At 35.7% G+C, this 22,440-nt stretch overlaps 1 protein-coding gene across 2 annotated transcripts in view; it reads right to left on the bottom strand.

Annotated features, from left to right (window-relative positions):
- The window catches only part of NCAM2 (neural cell adhesion molecule 2), a 283,943-nt gene that overhangs the window by 7,847 nt on the left and 253,656 nt on the right, over positions 1–22,440 (bottom strand). The window contains exon 16 of one of the 2 annotated variants that reach the window (XM_082784603.1): positions 2,901–3,105. In XM_082784603.1, coding sequence (XP_082640729.1) covers positions 2,901–3,105 — 205 coding nt within the window. Of the gene's footprint in view, positions 1–2,900; positions 3,106–18,128; positions 18,362–22,440 lie in introns of those variants that run through there. The other variant, XM_082784601.1, reaches the window with a different exon arrangement.

Below are 22,440 nucleotides of genomic sequence, written 5' to 3'. Positions count from 1 at the left end.
AAGATAAAAAAAAAAAAGGCAACACGATGTTTTGAAGTTATGTCATCAATAAAGAAGCAGAAAGAAGGAATGAAAAAGGAAAGGAACAGGCTGGCAGAACGGAGACCAGAACGGGAACAGGCACATTGATTGCCTCATGAAGATAGGTTCAGCCAAACTCAGCAAACCGCTCAGAGAAGCTCGTACAGAAAGTCTCTGGAAATGGCACACCGGAGCTGGAAAGAAGCTCAAGCTGAGAGAAGCGGACCCATGCACACAACTGCCTCTCGCTGGTGAGCAGTTGTGCATTATGGGGAATCATACGTCCTTTGAAACAACGACTGTCCTGGTAACCTTACAGCTTATTCTCCTTATTAACAATCAGACAGTTTATGATCCTGAAATATGGGACCAAATTGAGGTCAAGGTGTGGGACTCTGCAACTAAAGACGACAAAGTTGCTGTGGGATTGCTCAGCACCTGGCAAGCAATCTCTGAGGCCTTAAAGAGCCATGTGGGGCCACAGTCAGAAACGTGTGGTTTGCCAGAAAGTGAGGGAGCTGCGAGCTCCTTTACTGAACCAACTGCTATGCCATCGGCCCCCCACCGCTACTGTCATCGAAGGCTTTTGCTGTTACACCACCTGGTGACCTGGAGGTGTCTTTTGACCCAGGCCCTATTTGGCCTTGAAAAGGAGATAGATAAGCTTTTCTTCGATCTGGGAAGAACAGGATACCTAGGGCCCGAAGGCTGAGTTGCTTGACAACTTAAAGCAAGACATATTGTTCAAAAGGAATGGAAGATGGAGGCTGTTGTTTGTAATCAAGAAAAGGAATGGAAAATGAAGACTGTTAAGTCATGGAACTTAAAGGATTGTTTGTTACCTTTTCTGATTGTATGTATGTATAGGCATATTCGGGTTTAGTATGTAAAAGCAATGTTCTATATATTTAGAATGTTTGATGTTCGTGTGTGTGTGTTGGTGGATCGTAGACTCCCTGCACACTCAGCACTGTTTACTTGCCTTTTATACCATTTATAAATATTCTTTTATAAATATTACTAAATTCAGATTGAGATGAGACTTCATTTATAACAAAGACTGTCTTGAAATTTTATACTGACAGATTAAGCAGAGAGCAGGCTAAAATAAGAATAGTACCAAGTATTTAAAGATCTGGCTCACTGAAAACCACCCCTATAAGAAACATAGTTAAACAAGCTGTTCTTGTAAAAGAAGTATCATGGGGGAATCGATGTTAAGCAACTGTTTTATGCTTTGCTGAGACAGCACTGAATAGCATGTGTGTATCAGATGTTGATAGCAATGTATAGATTCCTGTCAAGTGACATTTACAACTGTAGCTCCCTAAGGTCTTCCCATTCAGAAGGGGTCTCTACACCCATTCCTGCTACCATGGCACCAATGCCATGCTCAGTAGGAAGCTGAACCTGAGCCAGAAGCTTCAAATGCTGACTCTATTAAACAGGACACGCTGACTTCACACAATAGAAAACTGTGTTATTCTTGCCTTTACTATTACCTGTGATCAGTTAGGAAATAGTTGTTTTATGGCACAACCTCTTTTATTCAGAAGTATTATTTGACGTAAATACTGCGTGCCTGCTTCTGATTCTTTTGGTTCTGTGAAGCTGTTCCAAAAAGGGTTAAGATCCCAACCAAGAAATGCAATCAAGTTACCTCAGAAAAATGCAGTCTCTGAATCACAATAACCAGAACTAAAACCAAAAAAGAGACTTTTACACTTCTACTATCAGCAACAGAGAAGACTAGTGCAGCTATGAATACTAAGTGCCACCAATTCGATCTGCTCTACGAACAGCTGGGGGGAAGGACAGATCTGTGAAGGTGCAGGGGAACGAAGGCCTGACTGCTGGGAGAGCTGCAGCACACAGGAATTGAACCTTGTGGAGCTTAAGCCACAAAACACAGCACTCTCAAATATTACAGTGTATGCATTAAAAATCCTTTAGATGAGCATAATAAGGACACGAAGCTGACATATTTAGTAAATAAATGGAACTGCCTAAAATGAGAAGCCATAAGTAATCTTTCCATCTTACCTTTTGAAAACCCTGTAAATGTTGGGTCTTAAAAGCACTATTATTTTACACAATCAGTACTTGAACTGTTTTGTCAGGATCTTGCTATCATTTAAGGAAATATACTTGTCCATAAACGACCATTCAATTCCCATTTGTCTGATGAAGTAGCCACTATACGAGGGCATTTGTGAAAACTGGGGTTGTTCTTCCCCACTTACTTTTAGCAATCATTAACTGTTGCTATGAAGAACAATTACGCGTACCCGCATTTCAGCCACATCCATCTCAGCACTTCTATTTTTAAAAGCAAACAATACTTGTAATTCCAAAACTCTACAGGCAAAACCCAAGATTTTCCAGCAATAGCTATATTTGAGAAGAGAAACTATTTCACATATTTTCAAAAAAACCATGTTCTTTACTCTCAGATTTACTGGCAATACCGCAACCATATGCTGAGTTTTTGTGTGTTAGCAGCTGGTAGAATGCTAGATTGGTAGAAATGAAGTTATGATGCTCTTTTACCTGTTTTTCACGAGCCCAAGATATGCCTGTATCTATTACTGAACTGTGATTGATTTTATTTTGTGTCAGAGTAGCACAAACTGCACAAACAGGCCATCTTAAAATGAAGTATGGTCTATACTCTTTTATTTATCTTTTTTTTTTTTTTTTTTTTTTTTTTAACTTTAAGGCAACATTTGTTCAAAAGCAATTCAATACATTTCAGGGAACGCTCTTCCAAGTAATAGAAACTTTAATGACAAACTGCAAGATAGCCATTAAGCAAATATGAGTCGAACAGCCAGGTTTCTCTTCTAATAATGTTTCTAAAATAAGTAATTAATACTCACAGGTAAGCAGCCTTTCCTTCTTCCAGTTCTTTGCTTTTTCCACTTGAACCACTCTTTTTCCCACAAATCCTCCTGGTAATGCACATTAGCAATCCACATTGTCGTAAAAAGAAGCAGCTGACATCAATCACCACAAGAATTAACAAAAGGGCTGCCACTCCCAGGCCAATGACAGCTCGAAGTCCAAGACCGTTAAAAAGAGTATCTTGAAAGAAAGAAATCGAGAATTTATTAATAACATTAATTCCAAAGAATAACATTTTCTAAAGTTTTCAAGTCACAGATCAGGAGGCTAAAAGATGTTTATGAATATGCCATTCAGAAGCCAGTGGAAACAGTCCTGAAAATTAAGCATGTATATAATCTGATTAAAAAATCAAGACCCACCTTTTCTACATAGTATTTTTTCCATTGCCAAAATTCCAATATGGTCACAAATCACACTATTTAATAACAAATAATATCATAATTTAACATTCCAAGACTGAGTAGTAGATCAGTATGCAGCTGAAGAAAAACATTTAAACGATAGTAATAGTTGATGTAAGTTGTCATCTTCCACATTTCAAATGTAATTAGTTAGACATGGTGCTAAGCAGAATTACTGAAAGGTTTAAGAGAGTGCTAAAACAGTATTTATTCTTGTAAAGGTCATTTTTTAAATTACAGTAGAATGAAAAAGTCAAAGAAGACTTTTTTCAGGCTAATAGTGTGCAAACAGTTGCATACTGTCTTAAATAAATTAGTGTGAGGAAAACTAGGCATATTATTAAATGGTTATAGGGCCAGAACCTCATCTTCTGTAGTTTAGAACATTGAAATACTTTCATATACTTCAAAATAAACATATTCCACACTTGATCTTGCTTTCTGTACTTGTATTTTTAAAGCTGCTTAGGTAATTTTACTTCATTACAAATCTCAGAAAAGATATTTTAACATTTCATCTCGGTATTTCTGTAATAGACAATGATGTGTTTTGAATACTGTGACTCTTAGAAGAACAACAGCTATTGTGTTTATAAACTTAGATGACCCTTATAAAGGTGACAACTTGTATCTGACCAGTAATTCAGGGGAAAAAAAGACAACTCCATAATGGTACATGGGCCTGGCTAGTTCAAGGTGTCAGTCTAGCCCAGAAACTGGCTAATGACAATTGCATGGTGTGATGCTATGTCCTGAGCCAACAGCACAGGGGAGGGGGGAACTGTGGCCGTTTTTTTTTGTTTGTTTGTTTTTTGTTTTTTTTTTTTCACATTGGTGTTGCACATCAGCATTGCTTGCTTGATGTTACCATGTCTTGGGAGTGATGTATGAGTCAGCAGTGCAGTGGTATATTTCCATTTGCAGCTCTATTTATGCCTGTTCCAAAATAAGAGCAAAACTTTTTCAACAGTAGATTGCTTGAGTACTGTCTTAACAGACAGATGGAAAAACATAGTATAATGTAATATAAATGTTTTAACAGGGTAACTGCTATCTTCCTTTTTCTCTCTCTTCCAGCTCCATGATACATTGCTGACTGTTCAGAATAAGAACATCATTTCAGTTTTTATACTTTTGCTTAGCTAATTTTTAAGAAAATACGTATTTGCCCTTTCAAATATAATTGAAAATGATTTTCTTAATGACTTCTAAATCAATGAATACTAATAGAAATATATGCTTTCTTAGTCTATTTGATAGAAATCTTAAATGGAAAGGTAAAAACCACTTTTTCAAAAGGAGGGGAACATTTTACTTTTTATGCAATCAATTTCATTGCCTATTGTATGGGTTGTTTTATTACTGAACTGTTCTTCAGAATGGCATTATGCAAGAAGCCAGCAATCAATATGTATATTTAGATGGGTGATTGAATAGACAGGTTTCTATGAAATTACTTCAATTACTTCTGGAATTACTAGATTATTTCAAGTTATTCTCCTTTCTTCAAAAAGGCTTAAGGAACATTATTTAAATAACTAAAATAATGGTGCTGCAATTAAATGATATATCATTCATGCATTACTCCATCAGCAATGTTGGAAGTTGACATTTCACACAAATTCATTTTCTTACTTTTTTTAATATCAACATTCCTAGTTAAATATTACCTTCTGATACACCTTCCAAAACTTACCACAGCCACCCATCTAACTGATGACCTCTTTTATAAAAATTCAGTCATTTGTGTTTATCAAACTGAATTTTCAGGTACCTACAAATAGATACTTAATCCCAGTTTATTGAAATGCTCTTGTGTTTCAACAAATATAATGCCAGTAGAACCAACAGAGTTCATTTCTAGGGATCTTATACACACAAGCTTCTGTTCTTTGTACCTCCTTAGCCACTAAATAGAAACGTGGAGGAGAAAAACTAAAGTGGTCTTTTATTACGTATATTCAGAGGGATTTAGTGTTGATTTTACTGCTGTATTTTATTTCTACTGTTTTTTTTTTTTTTTTTTTTTTTTTTTTTAATGCAGAAAAGACATTAACAGGTCTTTTCCCTGTGGAGATAAATTGTGCAGATAATTTTTTAATTGATGTAAACAGCATTTCCTGTGTCAATGGAACATGGCGTTGGGTTAAAAAGTGATTTAATGACACAAAAGCCTACACAATATTTTCACTACCAAGTGAAGGATATGTTTATAGTAACAGTATTGCTCCTTTGTAAAAAAAGACAATCATATTCATTGTCACAGTTGTGGAGAAGACTGTTTTTAATTTCTCAGCTCAGTATTTGTGACACATCTAATACTTAAATATATGACTGTTGCATGTTTTTCTATTTCTTTATGGTTGATACATTGACTTTTCATTTAGCATTCCCCATCCTTCCTACTGCCCTACTTGTCCTAATTTTCCTACTTGCAATTCATGTCGATTTCTGTTTCACATTTCAGTTTGATTTCTTATGATTGGCAATATTCTTCCAAACATTTGTATTTCTTTCCTTTATCTCCCACACCAAAAAGAGTGACAAGAATACGGCCACATCCTGCAGCATTGTGGAGTGTGGAACATTGCTGGCATCAGCATCCTTAGGCTCTTTGTGTCCTTTTCTCTTGTGAAGATAGGCAGAAATTGGATATGAATATCTGTTTATACCGATCAAGCTACATAAAATCATCTTTTAAACAACTTTATATTCAGTTTCATTTTGTTCTTTCTTAAATTACTGAGACTTTGTATTGGTCTGGCCACAGAGTCGGTTGTAAAACTAATGCCAATTACTATTAAAGAAAGCTTAGACTTGTAATGACTGCTTTCAAAAATCATATCCTAATATACTTATGGTATTACAATAATGTAAGATTTTGGATTAGTATCGTACGATATCAACAGAAGTACCAACTTTTTTGACTAAATTAAATGCTAATGTCATACTATATACAGCCTTCAACCAAATTTGAAAAATTTGTTATCAAAAAGTTTTGCCCTTAAATAAATTGGGATTAGCTTTACTGTAACAATTCTTAAAAAATAAATAAATAAATAAAAATGCAAAAATACATTATAAGTTGCAATGATTTTAAATGGATTTTTTACAATGTTCCATTATGTACCAAATGGCGTCAAAATACTAATTCCACTTTCTGCTGTACCACAATAACATATTTATACATCTAGTATTTCTTTTCCACTTTGAAAGGACACTTATTTTAAACCACACTAATTCAATATCAACATGGGTGAAATAGATCTTAACATTATTTTGGAGAGGTTTATTGTCTACTTGTCTTAGTAATCTATTTAGAGTGGAGGCTTTTAAAATGCTGATTGAAAAAAAAAAAAGTGTAAATTCCATAGTTCTGGGAATTTTCATTATAATTTGTCAAAAATATGCTAGATTTAAAATAATGTGCTTTTTATTATATTAAATGTGACACATATAATACACCATGTCATGAAAATGAAGGAAACTGCCAACTTTAAACAGAGTCACTTTACTCATTCACTCCTTCAGTTAAGATGTTATCAATGAATAATGTTATAGAAATAAGATTATAAAACTTTCAGCAATGCAATGAAGAAATGAAGCAAGAGTTAATTAAATAATAGGAAAGAGCAATGAAAAACTTTGTCAAGTAAAGCAAAATTTTCCAGTGAAGAGAAATAAATAGAAAGATAAGCTTTGTGGACACTCAAATTTAAATTGAGTGAATTATTTTTAGGAGTTTAGGTCTCTAATGGGAAGCATTAGAGTGAGAACCACCATCTAAATGTGTACAACGTACTGGTAAAATTAGTCCACAGAAAACTACAGCTACTGCTTCTGCACAAAGAAACAGGCACTTTATATGCATCATTCATATATTGAGAATGTGTATCCTTTCATGTGACAAGTTCTCTGTACTCTTACAGAATCACAACATATATATTCAACTGCTTGTGCAAGAAAATAATAATTGCATACAGTACATAAAGTATCCAGCTTGAATGGGGAAGTTGGACAAGAACACCTCCAGAGGTCCCTTATACCCTTAGTCATTCAGTGATCCTAGGTTTTACCGAAAAATATTCAACTGAGCACCTTTTTGTGCTTTTCTTTCCTTCCCCTCCTCCTTAGCAGAAATGGATTAAAGGAAAGAGATTATTCTATGTAGCCCTTAAATTTTCACAATCATTTACATTTTTAAGGGAAAAAAAAAGCTATGATGTAAAGTACTTTCCTAAACTCATAGGGCTTGTGTAAGCTCATCTGACAGCTACATTTGAATGGGTATGAATGAGTGTGCATTACGGGATACTATGCTTGAAGGATTATCCTTTCTTTCAGATAGGTCTAAAGCTAAATTTAGGACTACTTTTGAGCTACATTAGTTGAAAACTATGAGTTAGAGGAGGAGTTTGAAAATGCTGCGCTGGGTAGTGGCAGGAAAAAAGAACGATTTTGTTTATCATCTTCTTGAACTGCTCTGTCACATTCACTGTTACATAGGCTGTTCAACCATGATGGTTATTTCTGGACTACCTATGAAAATTTTCTTCAATTTTTATCCAATCTGGAACTTTTCTTAGAATCAAAGGCTTCCAAGATTCATATACTTATTCAAAATCTCTAAAAAGATAACATAGATTTTTTAAAAGTTAGTATCAACTGATGAGCATCTGAACAAACATAATATAGTACCAAAAATTTAAACAGCTGTAATAAGGTCTTTTTTACCAGTTAAAACTACAAAGGTGGAAGGCCAAGGCATTGCCAGAAGATGCTCAAGATCTAAATAACATGTACATCATGAGAAAAACAACAACAGCAACAACATAGGAATTTACCAGAATTGTAAAAATTCCAGGCAGGGATGTAGATCTGTGATACAGGGCCATTCCAGACATAAAAAAAGTATATAATACTCTGAGATGTGTTTTAGAGGCAGAGTATTGCAAATACTGAATTGCTAGTTTTTCATTTTAATCATTGAAATTATTCATTTGTTTTGAGATACTTTGAAATGCTTCCTTATTCTCTTTGGGGATATAAGAACATTCAAGTTTGTACATATTAAAAGAAAATAACTTCTCAGTTTTCAGCAGCTACAGAATCACAGAATTGTCTAGGTTGGTAGAGACCTCAAGATCATCAAGTACAACCTCTGACCTAACACTAACAAGTCCTCCACTAAACTATATCAGTAAGTTCAACATCTAAACGTCTTTTAAAGACCTCTAGGGATGGTGATTCCACTGCTTCCTTGAGCAGCCCGTTCCAATGCCTAACAACCCTCTCAGTAAAGAAGTTCTTCCTAACATCCAACCTAAAACACCCCTGGTGCAACTTTAGCCCGTTCCCCATCATCCTGTCACCAGGCAAGTGGGAGAATAGACCAATCCCCACCTCACTACAGCCTCCTTTAATGTACTTATAAAGAGCAATAAGGTCGCCCCTGAACCTCCTTTTCTCCAGGCTGAACAAACCCAGCTCCCTCAGCTGCTCCTCATAAGACTTGTTCTCCAGACCCCTCACGAGCTTCGCTGCCCTTCTCTGGACTCGCTCAAGCACCTCGATGTCCTTCTTGTAGTGAGGGGCCCAAAACTGAACACAGTTCTCGAGGTGCGGCCTCACCAGAGCCGAGTACAGGGGGACGATCACTTCCCTAGACCTGCTGGTCACACTGCTTCCTATACAAGCCAGGGTGCTGTTGGCCTTCTTGGCCACCTGAGCACACTGCTGGCTCATATTCAGCCGGCTATCAACCAATACTCCCAGGTCCTTCTCTGCCAGGCAGCTCTCCAACCACTCATCTCCCAGCCTGTAGCTCTGCTTGGGGTTATTGCGCCCCAGGTGCAGGACCCGGCACTTGGCCTTGTTGAACTTCATGCAGTTGACCTCAGCCCATCGGTCCAGCCTATCCAGATCCTCCTGCAGAGCTTTCCTACCCTCGAGCAGATCGACACACACACCTAATTTGGTGTCATCTGCAAAGATGAGAAGACTCATTATGTCAAATAATTATGACTGATATATATATTTCACTGTTTTTTAATGCTTCTTTGCATTTTCTTGCATTGAAATTGGATATATCTCAAATGTAGGACTTGCATGACTTTGTTTACTGCATGTCAAAGCATCCTCATACTCCATTTTCCAATAGGAAATGTCCCAGAGATATTTAAGGGGAGCTGTTGTGTGCTCTGACTCCTTTGGTGTGGGTGATCAAGATGCAAGGACTGTGCAACACCCAGCAAATCTCCGAAGTTACACATACCCAGAGTGAACCGTATCTTGCGTACTATGTGAAGGAAGCATGTACTCAGATTTACCAGTGAAGCCCTACAGAAAATGGGATGATGCTAGAAAGCAATGCTTAGCTTCGTACAAGAGCCTCCTTGGCTCTTGCCTTACTGAAGGCTCTTATGCCTTACTGAAGAAAAAATAATGGGAGGCAAAAAGGAGCAAACAACTAGTGACATCCCCTGTCCCCATCCACATTCTCCCCCCTTTGCTCCCTCCCCCAATAATTTGTCTGACGTAGCCAGAGCTGTGTGAGCTGCCTGCAGTGATTTAAAGCAACAAAACCTGGCTATTGAGCCAGCTAAGTGCCCAGCAGCTACATGTCCATCTTCAGATGAAACAAAAAATTCAATACAATTGCAGTTTCCACTTTTAAACCATCATTATGATTCTGTGCATTTACTGGAGGAATGTATGATGCGAAAGAGACCACAGCAATAATTAAGGTTCTTCTCTATCCTGTTCCTTAATACGAAAAGACGGTAAGTTTCTATCCAACATTAATTTCAGTGTTTTGTTTTGTTGTTGTTGTTTTTGGTTTTTTTTTTTTTTTCCTTATCGATTTTTCCTACAACTTCCTACTAGGATGGATACTGCTGCAAGGCAGTGTACAAGCACATGAGGATGTGTGTGCTCTGCACTGCATGAGTAACGTGGTCTGACACATACACTTGACGTGCAGCTTTGAAAAATAATGGGGCAGTATTATTGATCCTGATGTAACTAATACGAGCGAAGGTTCCCTCTAACTTTCTTCTGGCCACAAATGATGCATCTCACCCTGAAGGAACTGCTGACCCGTTGGCTCATCACCGGCAGCTACGGATGTGAGCCTGCCCATGGTGGAGCTATGGCGGGCTCAGTGAAGAGCCATGAAGAAGAGGCCATGCACCTTAGGCAAAGACGCACAGGAGGGATAGGCATTCTTAGTTTAGAGTCTGTAAGATTATAGACTTTAGAGACGTGAGCTACTGAAAGCAGCATGTCTAAAATTATACCCATCAGAAATGTTACGCTTTTCTGACACTTCTTTGAGTGAAGGAATTTTTCTTCACTATGGCAGAGATGCTCTAGTCAAGAAGTTTTCTGAAATGGACTTTTTCTTCTAATTTTAGAGGCAAATTTATTTTCTGACTCTTTCTGGATACAAAGTAGTACTTGAATTCTGACTGACTCTAATGGTTCTTAACAGCATTTTTTCATACGAAGGTGTCTTAAACAAGATGTAACTGAAACAGCTAAACAAAACAATTTTTGTAATATAAATCACAACTCAAGTATGCTTGTCAAGGATGTCGTCTGTATCTGCTGAGGGATAAGAAGGGAAAGGAAAGAAGGCCATGGTAATTAGAAAAATTTTGCTCAGTTTTGAACTGAAGATATTCTTTGGAGTTATGCTTAATTATTTTTTTAAGCAAAGTTTTAGGAATTATTCCTGGCATTGTCAAACTATCTTCAAGGAGCTTCAGAAGAATCTCTAAAGAGTTGTCAGGTAGCTCCTTCTTTCATGTATTTACTCTGTAACTGTTGTGAATAATGTTTATTTATTTATTTATTTACCCATTGCTTACTTATTTGGGAAACACCAGCCAAAACAGGGAGGAAGTCCCCCCCTCTTTCTGTGGAAGCAGCAGCCATACAAGGCCAAGAAGAGAAATTCAGTTCCAAGTGCTTCACTCTTCAGTCATATAATTAACACATCTTCCCCAGTGTGTTCGAGGCAGAAATGCCAAGGAGGGAAAAACCCTTGCACTTTACACTTTAGTGAGAAACCACTGCTTTTTGCTTTCAACATAGCACAGCTAATGGTGAGGGCAGAAGCAGCCTGGCCTTCCTGCACATCGAGGAGGAAAAGGCTCTGAGGGGAGAGCAGCTTTGTGCAGTCTGTGGCATCAGCTCTAGGCCTGGGTGGTTAGAAGGCCTTGCGGAAACGACCATGTTTCTGCAAGCCACTGTCCTCAATCGAAACTGACAACAGATTTACTGAACATGTCACTTGGAGGAATTTCTAAGAACCTATAAAAAGTAATTAAGATTGACATGGGTATCGAAAAAAAAAATACAATTATAAGTGTTTTGAGCAGTCTTATTGCATTAAAGATCAAAATTGTTTTTACTGTGCTAATTGGGAGGATTCAAAACACACTGTGCATATACCACTGAGACCTGAGAGATTTTTGCATCTTTATGCTGGATGACAGCTGTAACCAGAGTAATATAGTCAGGAGGCCTGGAAAAGTAGAACTATGCTTAGGTTGTGTTTGAATTGATAAACTATTTCAGGCTTGACAACAGTTTCTTTTAGCTCTTTACAGAGGTAAATGCAAACACAGGAGTTCCAAGCACAGAAGTTTTACTTGGAATAATATTTTAAATGTATGACTATTGCATAGCGTTGGCTATAAAAAGAGAAACTTAAAATATTAAGTTTTGCCAGTACTTGGTAAATGTTTTCACTTGAAATATTTACACTGATACACCTGCAAGTGTCAGCAGAATTACACATAGCAAGAAAGTCAGGTACTGCTACAGTTTCTCCTAGTATAAAACACCTGCATTTTGGGATACACCTGTTTCAAGAAGGCAGATTAAATCAGCATGGATCAAATGCTCAGACAGTGTATTTATACATATATTTCACATATTTGCTCTATTAGTTGAGAAGTATGGCAGCCACCATACTATCTCATAATATGAGACAAACCAAAATGTGGAGAATTCTAATCTAATGATTTTCCTTTTCTGAAAAAAGATCTATTCACTATTGGATAAAACATTGAGATTTACTGTAGGAACGTAAATATTGGTACAAGATTAAAAAATCTCTTCAGTTACAAAATAGACAATGTAGACAATACAGGAAAAAGTGTTTATCAGTAATAAAGTAAATACAGATAGAAATGCTTTAAGTCAGTTTTGTTTATTACAAAAATGAAGACAGAAGTTGCATAAAAATGAACTTTGAACAACATATGAAAGACCACAAAATTACATACAATTCTTGACATCATGTTTGGAAAGATGCTGAAGGACTTTACATTTACACTATGCACACATTATTCAGGAACAAAGCAGAGAGATGGCAGTAAGCATTGCATGCATAAAAGAAACCAATGGAGCAAAACAGCAGTGAAACGTGAATGAGATGAAATGAAACTGTATGTCATCGCTTTGCAAATTAAACCATTTTATTTATTTATTTATTTTAAATCACATTTCATATTGTTTTTAAAAACAAGCTTACAGAAACTGTAGTGCTTGCAACATTTTTCACATAAGTAGTTTCTGGTAAATTTTATATATTTTTAAATGTAATTCTGTGAGAAATATATACTTGGTAAGATTTCTTTTGCTTTCATTATAGCTCATTTAAAATGCATTAAAATTATATAAAAATAATTTTTCACTAGGAATTTCACAAAACCTAACACAAATGTGTTAGGTTTAAAATAAATATTCAAAACAATTAATAAGAATATCACACTGTGTAATGGGACTATGATGACATGAGTGACTATTATGTTTACTCAGGACTTCAGAATATATAAAAATGAACAAAAATGGATATTCCTACCTCAGCCTCTTAGTGCTTGTAAAATTTCTACACTTGCAATTTGAAACTATTGACTTTATTAGGATGTTACCAATGGCATTAGAAGAAATAGGATTTTCCCTCTAATTTTCCATCACTTACACTTTAAGTCCACTACGTGTGTATCAAAGGAAAACTGGAGATTCCTTGTATATTTTGAGAAATGAAATAGATGAAGTAAAATGTGAGAAAATAAATGAGCTCTGAATGTAGCACAGATTTCAGTGATGCCATTACAGACCTCAGAAGCTATGTTTGTAATTGTTAAAATTACTTCCTAAAAGTCATAGTTTTTTCCCCTCTTTCCCCTAAAAACCCTGATGAAATGAGCAATTAAAATAATCAACAACAGATTGGAGACTATTAGCCCAATAACAAATAATATATGCATCTCTAACTCTTAAAAAAATAAAATTCTTTTGATTAGCTAACATTTTTTAATTTATTTTTTTGCATTTACATACATACATGAGTAGAGCTACAAAACTTAGTGCAATGAGCTTTCCATGCTAGAAACAAAATATAGTGAGGCCAAGGAATCTGACTGAATATTGGTCATATAGTCACTTTTTTTTTTTTTTTTTTTAATTAAACCATTTTATCTGTTTATTTTCTATCTAGTTTTCACATGCACATATTTTTTACATGTTTGGCTCTATACTTCCATCAAAACATTACACGGAATGTTAATTTGTTCTTTAGTGATAGTATATTTTATATATCCCATAAAACCATACAAATATATTTTCTAATACATGCAGTATGTGTGTCTTTTTCTGGACAATATTCCCCTATTTATCCAAACAGCAATTTATCTTCTATGAACTCTACTGTAATAAATAAAGGATCACTTCTGAAGTTGTATTATCAATCATGTGACTCATAAATTTAGGACAGCAACTAATATCTGATTAGGAATGAAGGCAGCCTTAGACTCAAAAGGTTGTAAATCAAAATACTGTTCTTTAGAGTTATACTGCAATATCAAATAATAATCATTATCCTCCTTTAAGTTTCTGTGCCATCAATTTGAATTTAAAGCATACGTTCAGTGCAGAACATTTCAGGCCTTCAGTCTCACAGACAGTTGAATATTAGCATTTCAAAATATGTGATAATGTTAAAAAATGGTAAGACTGTCATTTACCATTGACTGTATCAATCATAAGATCTGAAATTCCTTTTACAATTACTATATTTAAAGGAACAAATTTACTTACTTAACATTTATATACTAATGACAGCAGAATATCAAATTAAGTTTGAGAATGTATATATTTCATTTTAATACAGTTTAAGCTACAACTCAAAAGCTGATAAGTCTACATCTACCACTTATAATTTAGTTTGCCAATATCTGTTTTAGTGTCTTCCCCCTTCTTGTCTGTAGGAAGACAAGATTTTAAGATGTCTTCCTGTAGACTGTACAAAATGTTGTAAAATAACTTTGTCCTTATTGTTTTTAAAGGCAGAACAAAGAATTTTTTTTAATTATTATTATAATTTTAAGAGAAATACAAACAAAATTGTGTTAGTTATTCATCTCAGGAGATATATTACCCTCTTCTTTTTGTCCTTCTCATTACAGTAGAAGGGGCATTGTCTAGAACTGCCTGGCTCTCCTGTAACAAAATCCCTACAACACTGTCTTAATTCTTCCTCTTTGGACTTTGATGGGAAGATTAGAGCCAAGAGAACTATATATTCAAAATATCTGATAACCTCAAAATACATAAAGCAGAACCTAAATTGGAGCAGACCTAAAATATCTCTCACTTAACAGGTGAAACTTATGTAACCTACTATCAGTTAGAAAGATGAGAACTAATCCTAATTTCTTCTCTTTATCCCAGTGGCATTGTGACACTGAATATAAAAACCAACTTGTCATTCATAATGTGACATAAAGCTTCTGAAATTTCTCACAGCTTTTCATTAGCCCTTTTGTAATACGCTTGGAGAGTTCAGAGCTGGTCACGCTAATCATCTATCTATCATCTATGTTACAACCTTATATATCTATCTGCAATGGCAGAATGATTTGCTAAAATAATGATTTTTTTTTTTTTTTTACTGGTAAAGAGTATTTAAAATATTTAACAAGAGTAGGCAAATGACTTAGTAATTTGCATTTTTCAACTTATATATATATGCTTGCAGTAGTCAGTCCCCTCTCTCACTTTGTTAAAGATCTGTAAGAACAGAGACATATATGACATGTTAAATATACATGTATGATAAAGAGTTTAGTAGAAGAGCATAAAGGTCGCGAATTTTAGGAAAGTAGGATAATGTTGCAAAATAAGGAAATACCATGATTGTGTTGACTGTGCAACCTTACTGAGACACTACTTTATTTTCCATTTTATGAGATCATCTCAGAATTACTCTAGACATTTTATTTCTCCAGTGACAGGTGCTCACTAGTCTGACAGTGTCCATAATTTGATTTTCTTTATTATTCATCACAGCACTCTCTCTATATTGCGCCCACATGAGAAAGTTCTTTTCCTTAAATACATCTGGTCCCTACCTTACAATGGGATCACAATGTAGAAGGGCCATGACTGCAGGCAACAGTCTCTTGAAAGGATTTGCTGCTCCCCTAGTCTAACAAGGCACCACAGTGTAGTTCTGGAAACTGAGAAAGCTCTTTGGAGCAGATCATGATGTGCTTGTGCTGAAGCATGCACAGTGGAGATCAAACAATTCACTGTTGATCAGTTTGGACTGAAATTTTCAGAGATTATAATAAGGGCAGACTTTGGCAAGTTTTTGTTTTGCGTTTTTTTTTTTTTTTTTTTTTTTTCTTTCCCCATGGGAATACAATCATCATCTACTTTCTAAATATTTGCCAAATGTCAGTTCTTGGATTGTAAGTACAGATGTATTTGCAGCTTTTTTGTTTTGTTAACACAGGAAAAAATGACAATAATGGTAACAAAAATGTTCACAGTCTGGATTTTAGAGATAGTTAGAAAAAATAAAAGCTTTTTGTAAAAGCTCCTGCCTGAGACATTTCTTCCTCTGAAGACATTTACCATAAGCAACAGCACTTGTCAAGAGTTATGCTCAAGTGAAAATGTATTCTCATGTCTGAAAGTTTTTGATAACCATTAACTGCAGCTGGCAGTTCCAAATCATCTATATCAAAGTTAAACAGAAATGTTTTCATTAAGAAAACAAACAAACAAACAAACAACATTAAGATTGCTAACGTTCATTCATTATTTCCTATAGGTCCAATAAGCACTTCAATATTTAACAGAGCATTTGATATAGAAATAACAGTTATAAAACTAAATAACAAAGTCAATGTGTATATTCACATTATGCATGGAAAAACAAGCTTTCACCCAGCTGACTCAGACTGAAAGCCAAAAGTTTCAGCTCTTACAAAATCAGTACAGAAGTTTTATTCTCTGCCATGCTACGCAAGGCACATGTAATTCAGTTCAAATAAGTGCAATGGCATTGGGTTAGAGTGATAAAGCATAGTGGCAAGACATACGGATGAAACAGTGGCCCTACTTAACACAGTGAATGTTTTTCTACAGATTAAGACAAAACCAAGAATGGCATTTCCTTGAAGTCCAGCTACTTCATTATACTAAATACGCACCTTAAAGAAAAAAAAGTCTTTCTGTCAATAAATTAAAATACTCTTCAGATTTACACATATGCATTTGAGGACAGCTTACTTGTGACATAAGCCAGTTTTCTAAAATGGTTTATGTTTGTTTTAGATGGGAAGAGTTGTTATTAATGATGTTTTAAAGTAAAGTAAAGTAAAGAGTAAACAGAAACTGGCAAAACTGACCATGATCACTGCATCTATGAAATAAGAATATGACTTCCACTAGTGAAGATATATCAACATTGAAATTTGACCAAATAATTCCAAAGTTACAAACTAATGGTAATAAACCCCAAAGGAAATGAACTATAAGGAAAAAAATCAAACATGTATTGCAAATTTATTATTTCTGCTATGTTTAGCACCAACTTGAAAGCAAGTATCCTAAAGTAAATATTTAATTCCATCTGAGCTCTATAGTGTAATGCTTTCTTGGCTTACTTTGCATGCAGCAGAGGAGTGAGTTACGAACTTAGTTAGCTAAGTGGTAGCTCATAGTAAATTCCATTACCAAATATATTTGGTAAGCTTCTATATGGATTCTTACTAAATGAACTTTATCTGAGGCTTTGTTTATATCGTTCTATGCTTCTACATAAAATGTTTTACATTTTAGTATGTGAAATAGGAAAAAGGTCTTTACCCATTCTTTACTGAAGGTCAAATTAAGCTCCCCAAAGCCTCAAGACTAACAAATGCCACAAAATGGAACGTGTGGCACTGTTCCAGTTTCAAGAAGTAAGTTTAGAGGGCAGGGACCTATTTTATGTGCTGAGACATGGCTTCAGAGAGGCACACAAAGTCTATGAAATTTAATTCTATGAACTGAAGTAATTCATACATCATAAATCATAGAAGATTATTATTATTATTTTTAAATCTTGTAGAAAGTACAAACCATGTTTTATATTAAGCACAGTTTAAGTACGTTTTGGTAGGAGCTTGTATAAACACAAATCTGTGAAAGGGATTAATACAGAATCAAAATGCTCTCATGGAAGACCAGTTGATGGTGTACCTGGGAAGCCATATGGCTCAGAATGTTAGAAGTCTATGCATAGATATATTATGACCAAAGCAAAGTTCAGAAAACTCACACTGATCAAAACAATGGATCATATTCTCCAAGTTGTCAGACAGAAAAGCCAAGCATAATCTATTGAATTTGTCACATAACTTAGAAGTTTCAAAAAAAAAAAAAAAAAAAAAAGTTGAAGATTTTTTCATGCACAGGCTGAAGTAATTACACTGTTTAGGGTCTCAACTTGGAATGAAAAGTTTAGAAGAGCTATAGAAAAGTAAGTTTTATTTCTTTATTTTTACAGGTCTGTGTTTATTTTCCTCCAAAATTTAGAAGAAAAGGAAGATAACATACTGTTTGCCTCACAAAACAGCATCAAAACATACACCAGGAACTTATGACTACAATGAGAGAGAAACCAGCAGCATTCAGCTGCAGGGACTGGCCTCCGTTTTCACGTCTAGTAGCTTGACAGCATCTTTCTGTGTGGACAAGAAGTGTTATAGAAAATTAAGACTATGAAAAAGTAGATAAAGCTTTAAAAACAAAGTATGAAAAGGAAAAAAAAGTGGTAGTGGAAAAGAAAAAAGAAAAAATCATTTCACTATTTACATTGTGCCAAAGACAATCCCTTGAAAAACATCATTCTAATAAAAACATTAAATTATGATTAAAATGTGTATGAAATTGTAACAATTGAAGTACTTTGGAGTTGTAGAATGGTCAAATCCAGATACTAAAGTATTCAAACCACAAAAAGTATGTACCTTAATAGCAGCAACATGGTTCTTCACAGTAGTTGAAGTGGCAAACACTTTGGTCTAACTTTAAAACAATTTATTTAAGCACTTAACCTGAAGCATATGACCAACCCTCTTGAGTTTCCCTTCAAACGATCCAAAAATATTCAGCTCAGCCCAACCTAAATACAAGCTTTAATGTCTTTCACACTGGAGGTACTTGGAACTCAGAAAGCTACAATGCACACAACTACAATCAGAAATAATGGATATTTGAAGCAACAATGAGCAGCTGAATGCAGGCTAAAAGAAGAAACCGCAAAAAAAGTAAATAATTACATACAAAAAAAAAAAAACAACAGGTTTTGATCATGCATGAGTATAAAGAAACAGAAACTTGATAAGCTGTTTCTTCTTGCCAATAAGTTTATCTCATTTCTGAATTATTGTAGGAGTCTGGAATGGACCATTGTCAAAAGCTGGCCTTAATAATATGGACATAAGCCCGATCGAAATACTAATGCAATGACCAATGCAATTAGCACAGACAGCTGGTAATTATTTAGATGTTGACTTTAATACTAGGGTGTGAACAGAACAAAAAGCTTTTCGAAATACACAACTTCTTAGACATTCAAGTCTTCACAGTATGTCTGGATGTAATCCAGTGCAATATATGAAGTCTGCATATATATTTTCTACTAACATTTATATTGAAATTTCACTTTTTGTCAGATAATGCAGTCAAGTTTATGCAATATATTTTAAGCACCTTAATCTCCTTGACTGAATATTAATATTTTTTTAGCTACAGTGACAGTAATAATATGGATAGTGATTAATATCACTGTCAGGCTACTGTTTCAAAATACATTTCAAAAGAAATTGAAATGTAGAAAATCTTGGGTAGTTTGAACAATAATTTTGGTTACATCTGAATTTACTTTAAAAAAGTGTATTTTAAGAAATTGTAATGGAAGTAGATGAAAACTCTTAAGTCTCCCATTTTTATATGAACTGTCTTATTTTAGTTCCTTAATGTAATTAGTCGAGCTTTAAAACAATTTATTTTAGGTTAACATCAGTTTTGTTAAATCTCAGCACAAATATGTTAGGGTATTTCTCCTCTCTATAGAGTTCATCATCTAAACACAAAGCTGACTGGTGGATAAATCATTGTCTCTTTCCAAAAATATATGCTATGACATGCAGAATGTAAACGCTCTTCAAAATCAAAAGATTTTTTAAGTTTTGGGATTTGAATCTTACAGAGTTCCTGCAACATATTTCAAATTTGGCTTTAACTACAGAACTGTTATTTTGTGAACACGTTCTGGTGGAAAAATTTCTATCAGGACTTGGATGCTTAATATTTAACCAATGCATTATGCACATATAATGTAAATGTTCCTATTTCACAAATACAAATCTGAGTGTAACCAATTATGAAGTAGAAAAAAAAAACAACAAACAATATAAGGAAGCAAAGAGCGTTTGGACTTTACCCAATTCTCACAAACGTTTACTTGGTATTTTTAGTGATGCATATTTTTCGAAGAAATTATTATGTTCAAGCTGTTCAAAATTCAAAACCAGATATTTTTATTAAGAACATGTATAGCAAGAAAATCTTTGATACAGTAAACTTTCAACAGCTGTTTTCATAACTCTTATCATATTAACATATCTAATGATCTAAACTTTTAACGAACATCCTATTTGTTATTATATAATTTATTATTATAATGCTAGCAGTTACTTATAAGAAATATCATATGATGAATAAGAGTGCCATACTTGTTAAGTGTTACCTAGCACTGAGTCATATCAAGTAAGCTCTGTAAATTTAATAGAGATTTCTAACCCTTTTCATATTAAAAAGATGTTACAGTCTTTTCAGGGAATAGAGCAAACCACTGTTTTTAGCCTACAGCAAGAACATTTCATGTCACTTACAATGATGGAGTTGATGAAAAATGGCTTTTACTCAGCAAATTTTAGTACTGGTTTGCAAACCAAAAGCAAATGTGCTTTGTGGGGGCTACCATCTTTCTGTGCTTTTGGATATCATTTTCTCTGATTGATTGTGATTCTTACCAACAACTACTATTCTCAAAACATAAGATCTCAAAGACACTGAATTTCTACTCTCTGCTCTCTATATAACTTTAGGTAGTAAATAAACTTTCTCCTTTCAACACAGCAATACATGCTGACAACTTTGTGTTACTCAGAATTATGATCTGAACAACAGTCTGACAAAAGTCTTTGTTTTTGATTGTGGAATGACAGTACCCTTCAGCCTAGGAGAAAATCACACGGATAACCTCACAAAGGTAATGTTGCAGCTTTTCCTTACCTTGGGAGTATGATCAGAGCTGTGGAGACTAACATCCTCAAAGCTTTCTTTTTTGACTACTTGTAGTGGGTTTACGTGGCAAGGTTTTGGTAGCAGGGAGCCATAGGGGTGGTTTCTGTGAGAAAGATCTAGAAGCTGCCCCATGTTTGGGAAGGGCCCCATTGTTTTCCAGATCCGAGCCAATAAGTGATGTTGTTTTGCGCCTCTGTGAGAGCATATTTAAGACAGGGAAAAAACGCTGCGCCACACAGCAGCTGGGAGAGTCAAGGGAGTGAGAGAACAGCCCTGCACATGCCAAGGTCAGTGTAGAGGGAGGGGGAGAGGTGCTCCAGGCGCCGGAGCAGAAGTCCCCTGCGGCCTGTGGTGAGGACCATGGTGAAGCAGGATGTCCCCCTGCAGCCCATGGAGTACCACGGTGGAGCAGGGTTCCACGCTGCAGCCCGTGGAGGAGACCATGGTGGAGCCGGTGGCCCTGCACCGACGGAGGCTGCCGCCTGTGGAAGACCCCTGCTGGAGCAGATTCCGGGCCTGACCTGTAGCCCGTGGAGAGGAGCCCACGCAGGAGCAGGTGACCTGGCAGGAGCTGCTGCCCGTGGGGGAGCCAGGTTGGAGCAGTTTTCTCCTGAGGGATGGACCCCGTGGTACGGACCCATATCTGGAGCAGTTCTGGAAGAGCTGCTGCCTGTGGGAAGCCCACGCCGGATCAGTTCATCAAGGACTGCATCCCGTGGGTGGGACCCCACAGCACAGGGGACGAGAGTGACCGAGAAGGAGCGGCAGAGAAGAAGTGCTGTAGACTGACCATAACCCCCATTCCCCCGTTCCCCTGCGCCGCTCGGGGGGAGGAGGTGGAAGAGGGTGGATGGGGGGGGAAGGTGCTTTTGGTTTGCTTTTTCCTTTGTTTTCTCACTTCTCTCGCTTGTTAGTAATAGGCAATAAATCTTACTATCTCCTTATGCCGAGTCTGTTTTGCCCGTTACAATAATTATTGCGTGATTTTCTCGTCCTTATCTCAATCCTTGAGCCCTTTTCACATATTTTCTCCCCATTCCTCTTTGAGGAGGGGGAGTGAGATAGCGGCTGTGGTGGAGCTCGGCTGCCCACTTGAGCGGAACAGCGACACTACTGTATTTTGTTCTTCCTTTTAGATTTGACTAAAAAGCTAACTAGTCAAAGCTGTAGAGTCTTGACAGGCAAAGTACAGGATCTTTCAGTTTTGGCTATTACACAAAACCAGATACAAAAACTACGTACTTGATGTATTGTATTTGAAAGAACAAGGTTTTGGATTTCTACGTTTATTAAAAATACATATAAATTTAAACACGCACAAATAAAGAATTTTAGTGTATTTTAACAAGATGGAAAATCCAAAGATTATTGAAGACCTATTTCTCAAAGAATTCATTCTCAAGTTAAGGTTATCCCAGCCTGTTTACAGAATTATTCTATAAATCAATCA

Source organism: Aythya marila (genome assembly GCF_965140915.1).
Source record: "Aythya marila genome assembly, chromosome: 1".
In the NCBI taxonomy this organism is placed as follows: Eukaryota; Metazoa; Chordata; class Aves; order Anseriformes; family Anatidae; genus Aythya; species Aythya marila.
Note: the sequence above shows the minus strand (reverse complement) of the source record. Positions and strands in the feature narration are given on the sequence as shown.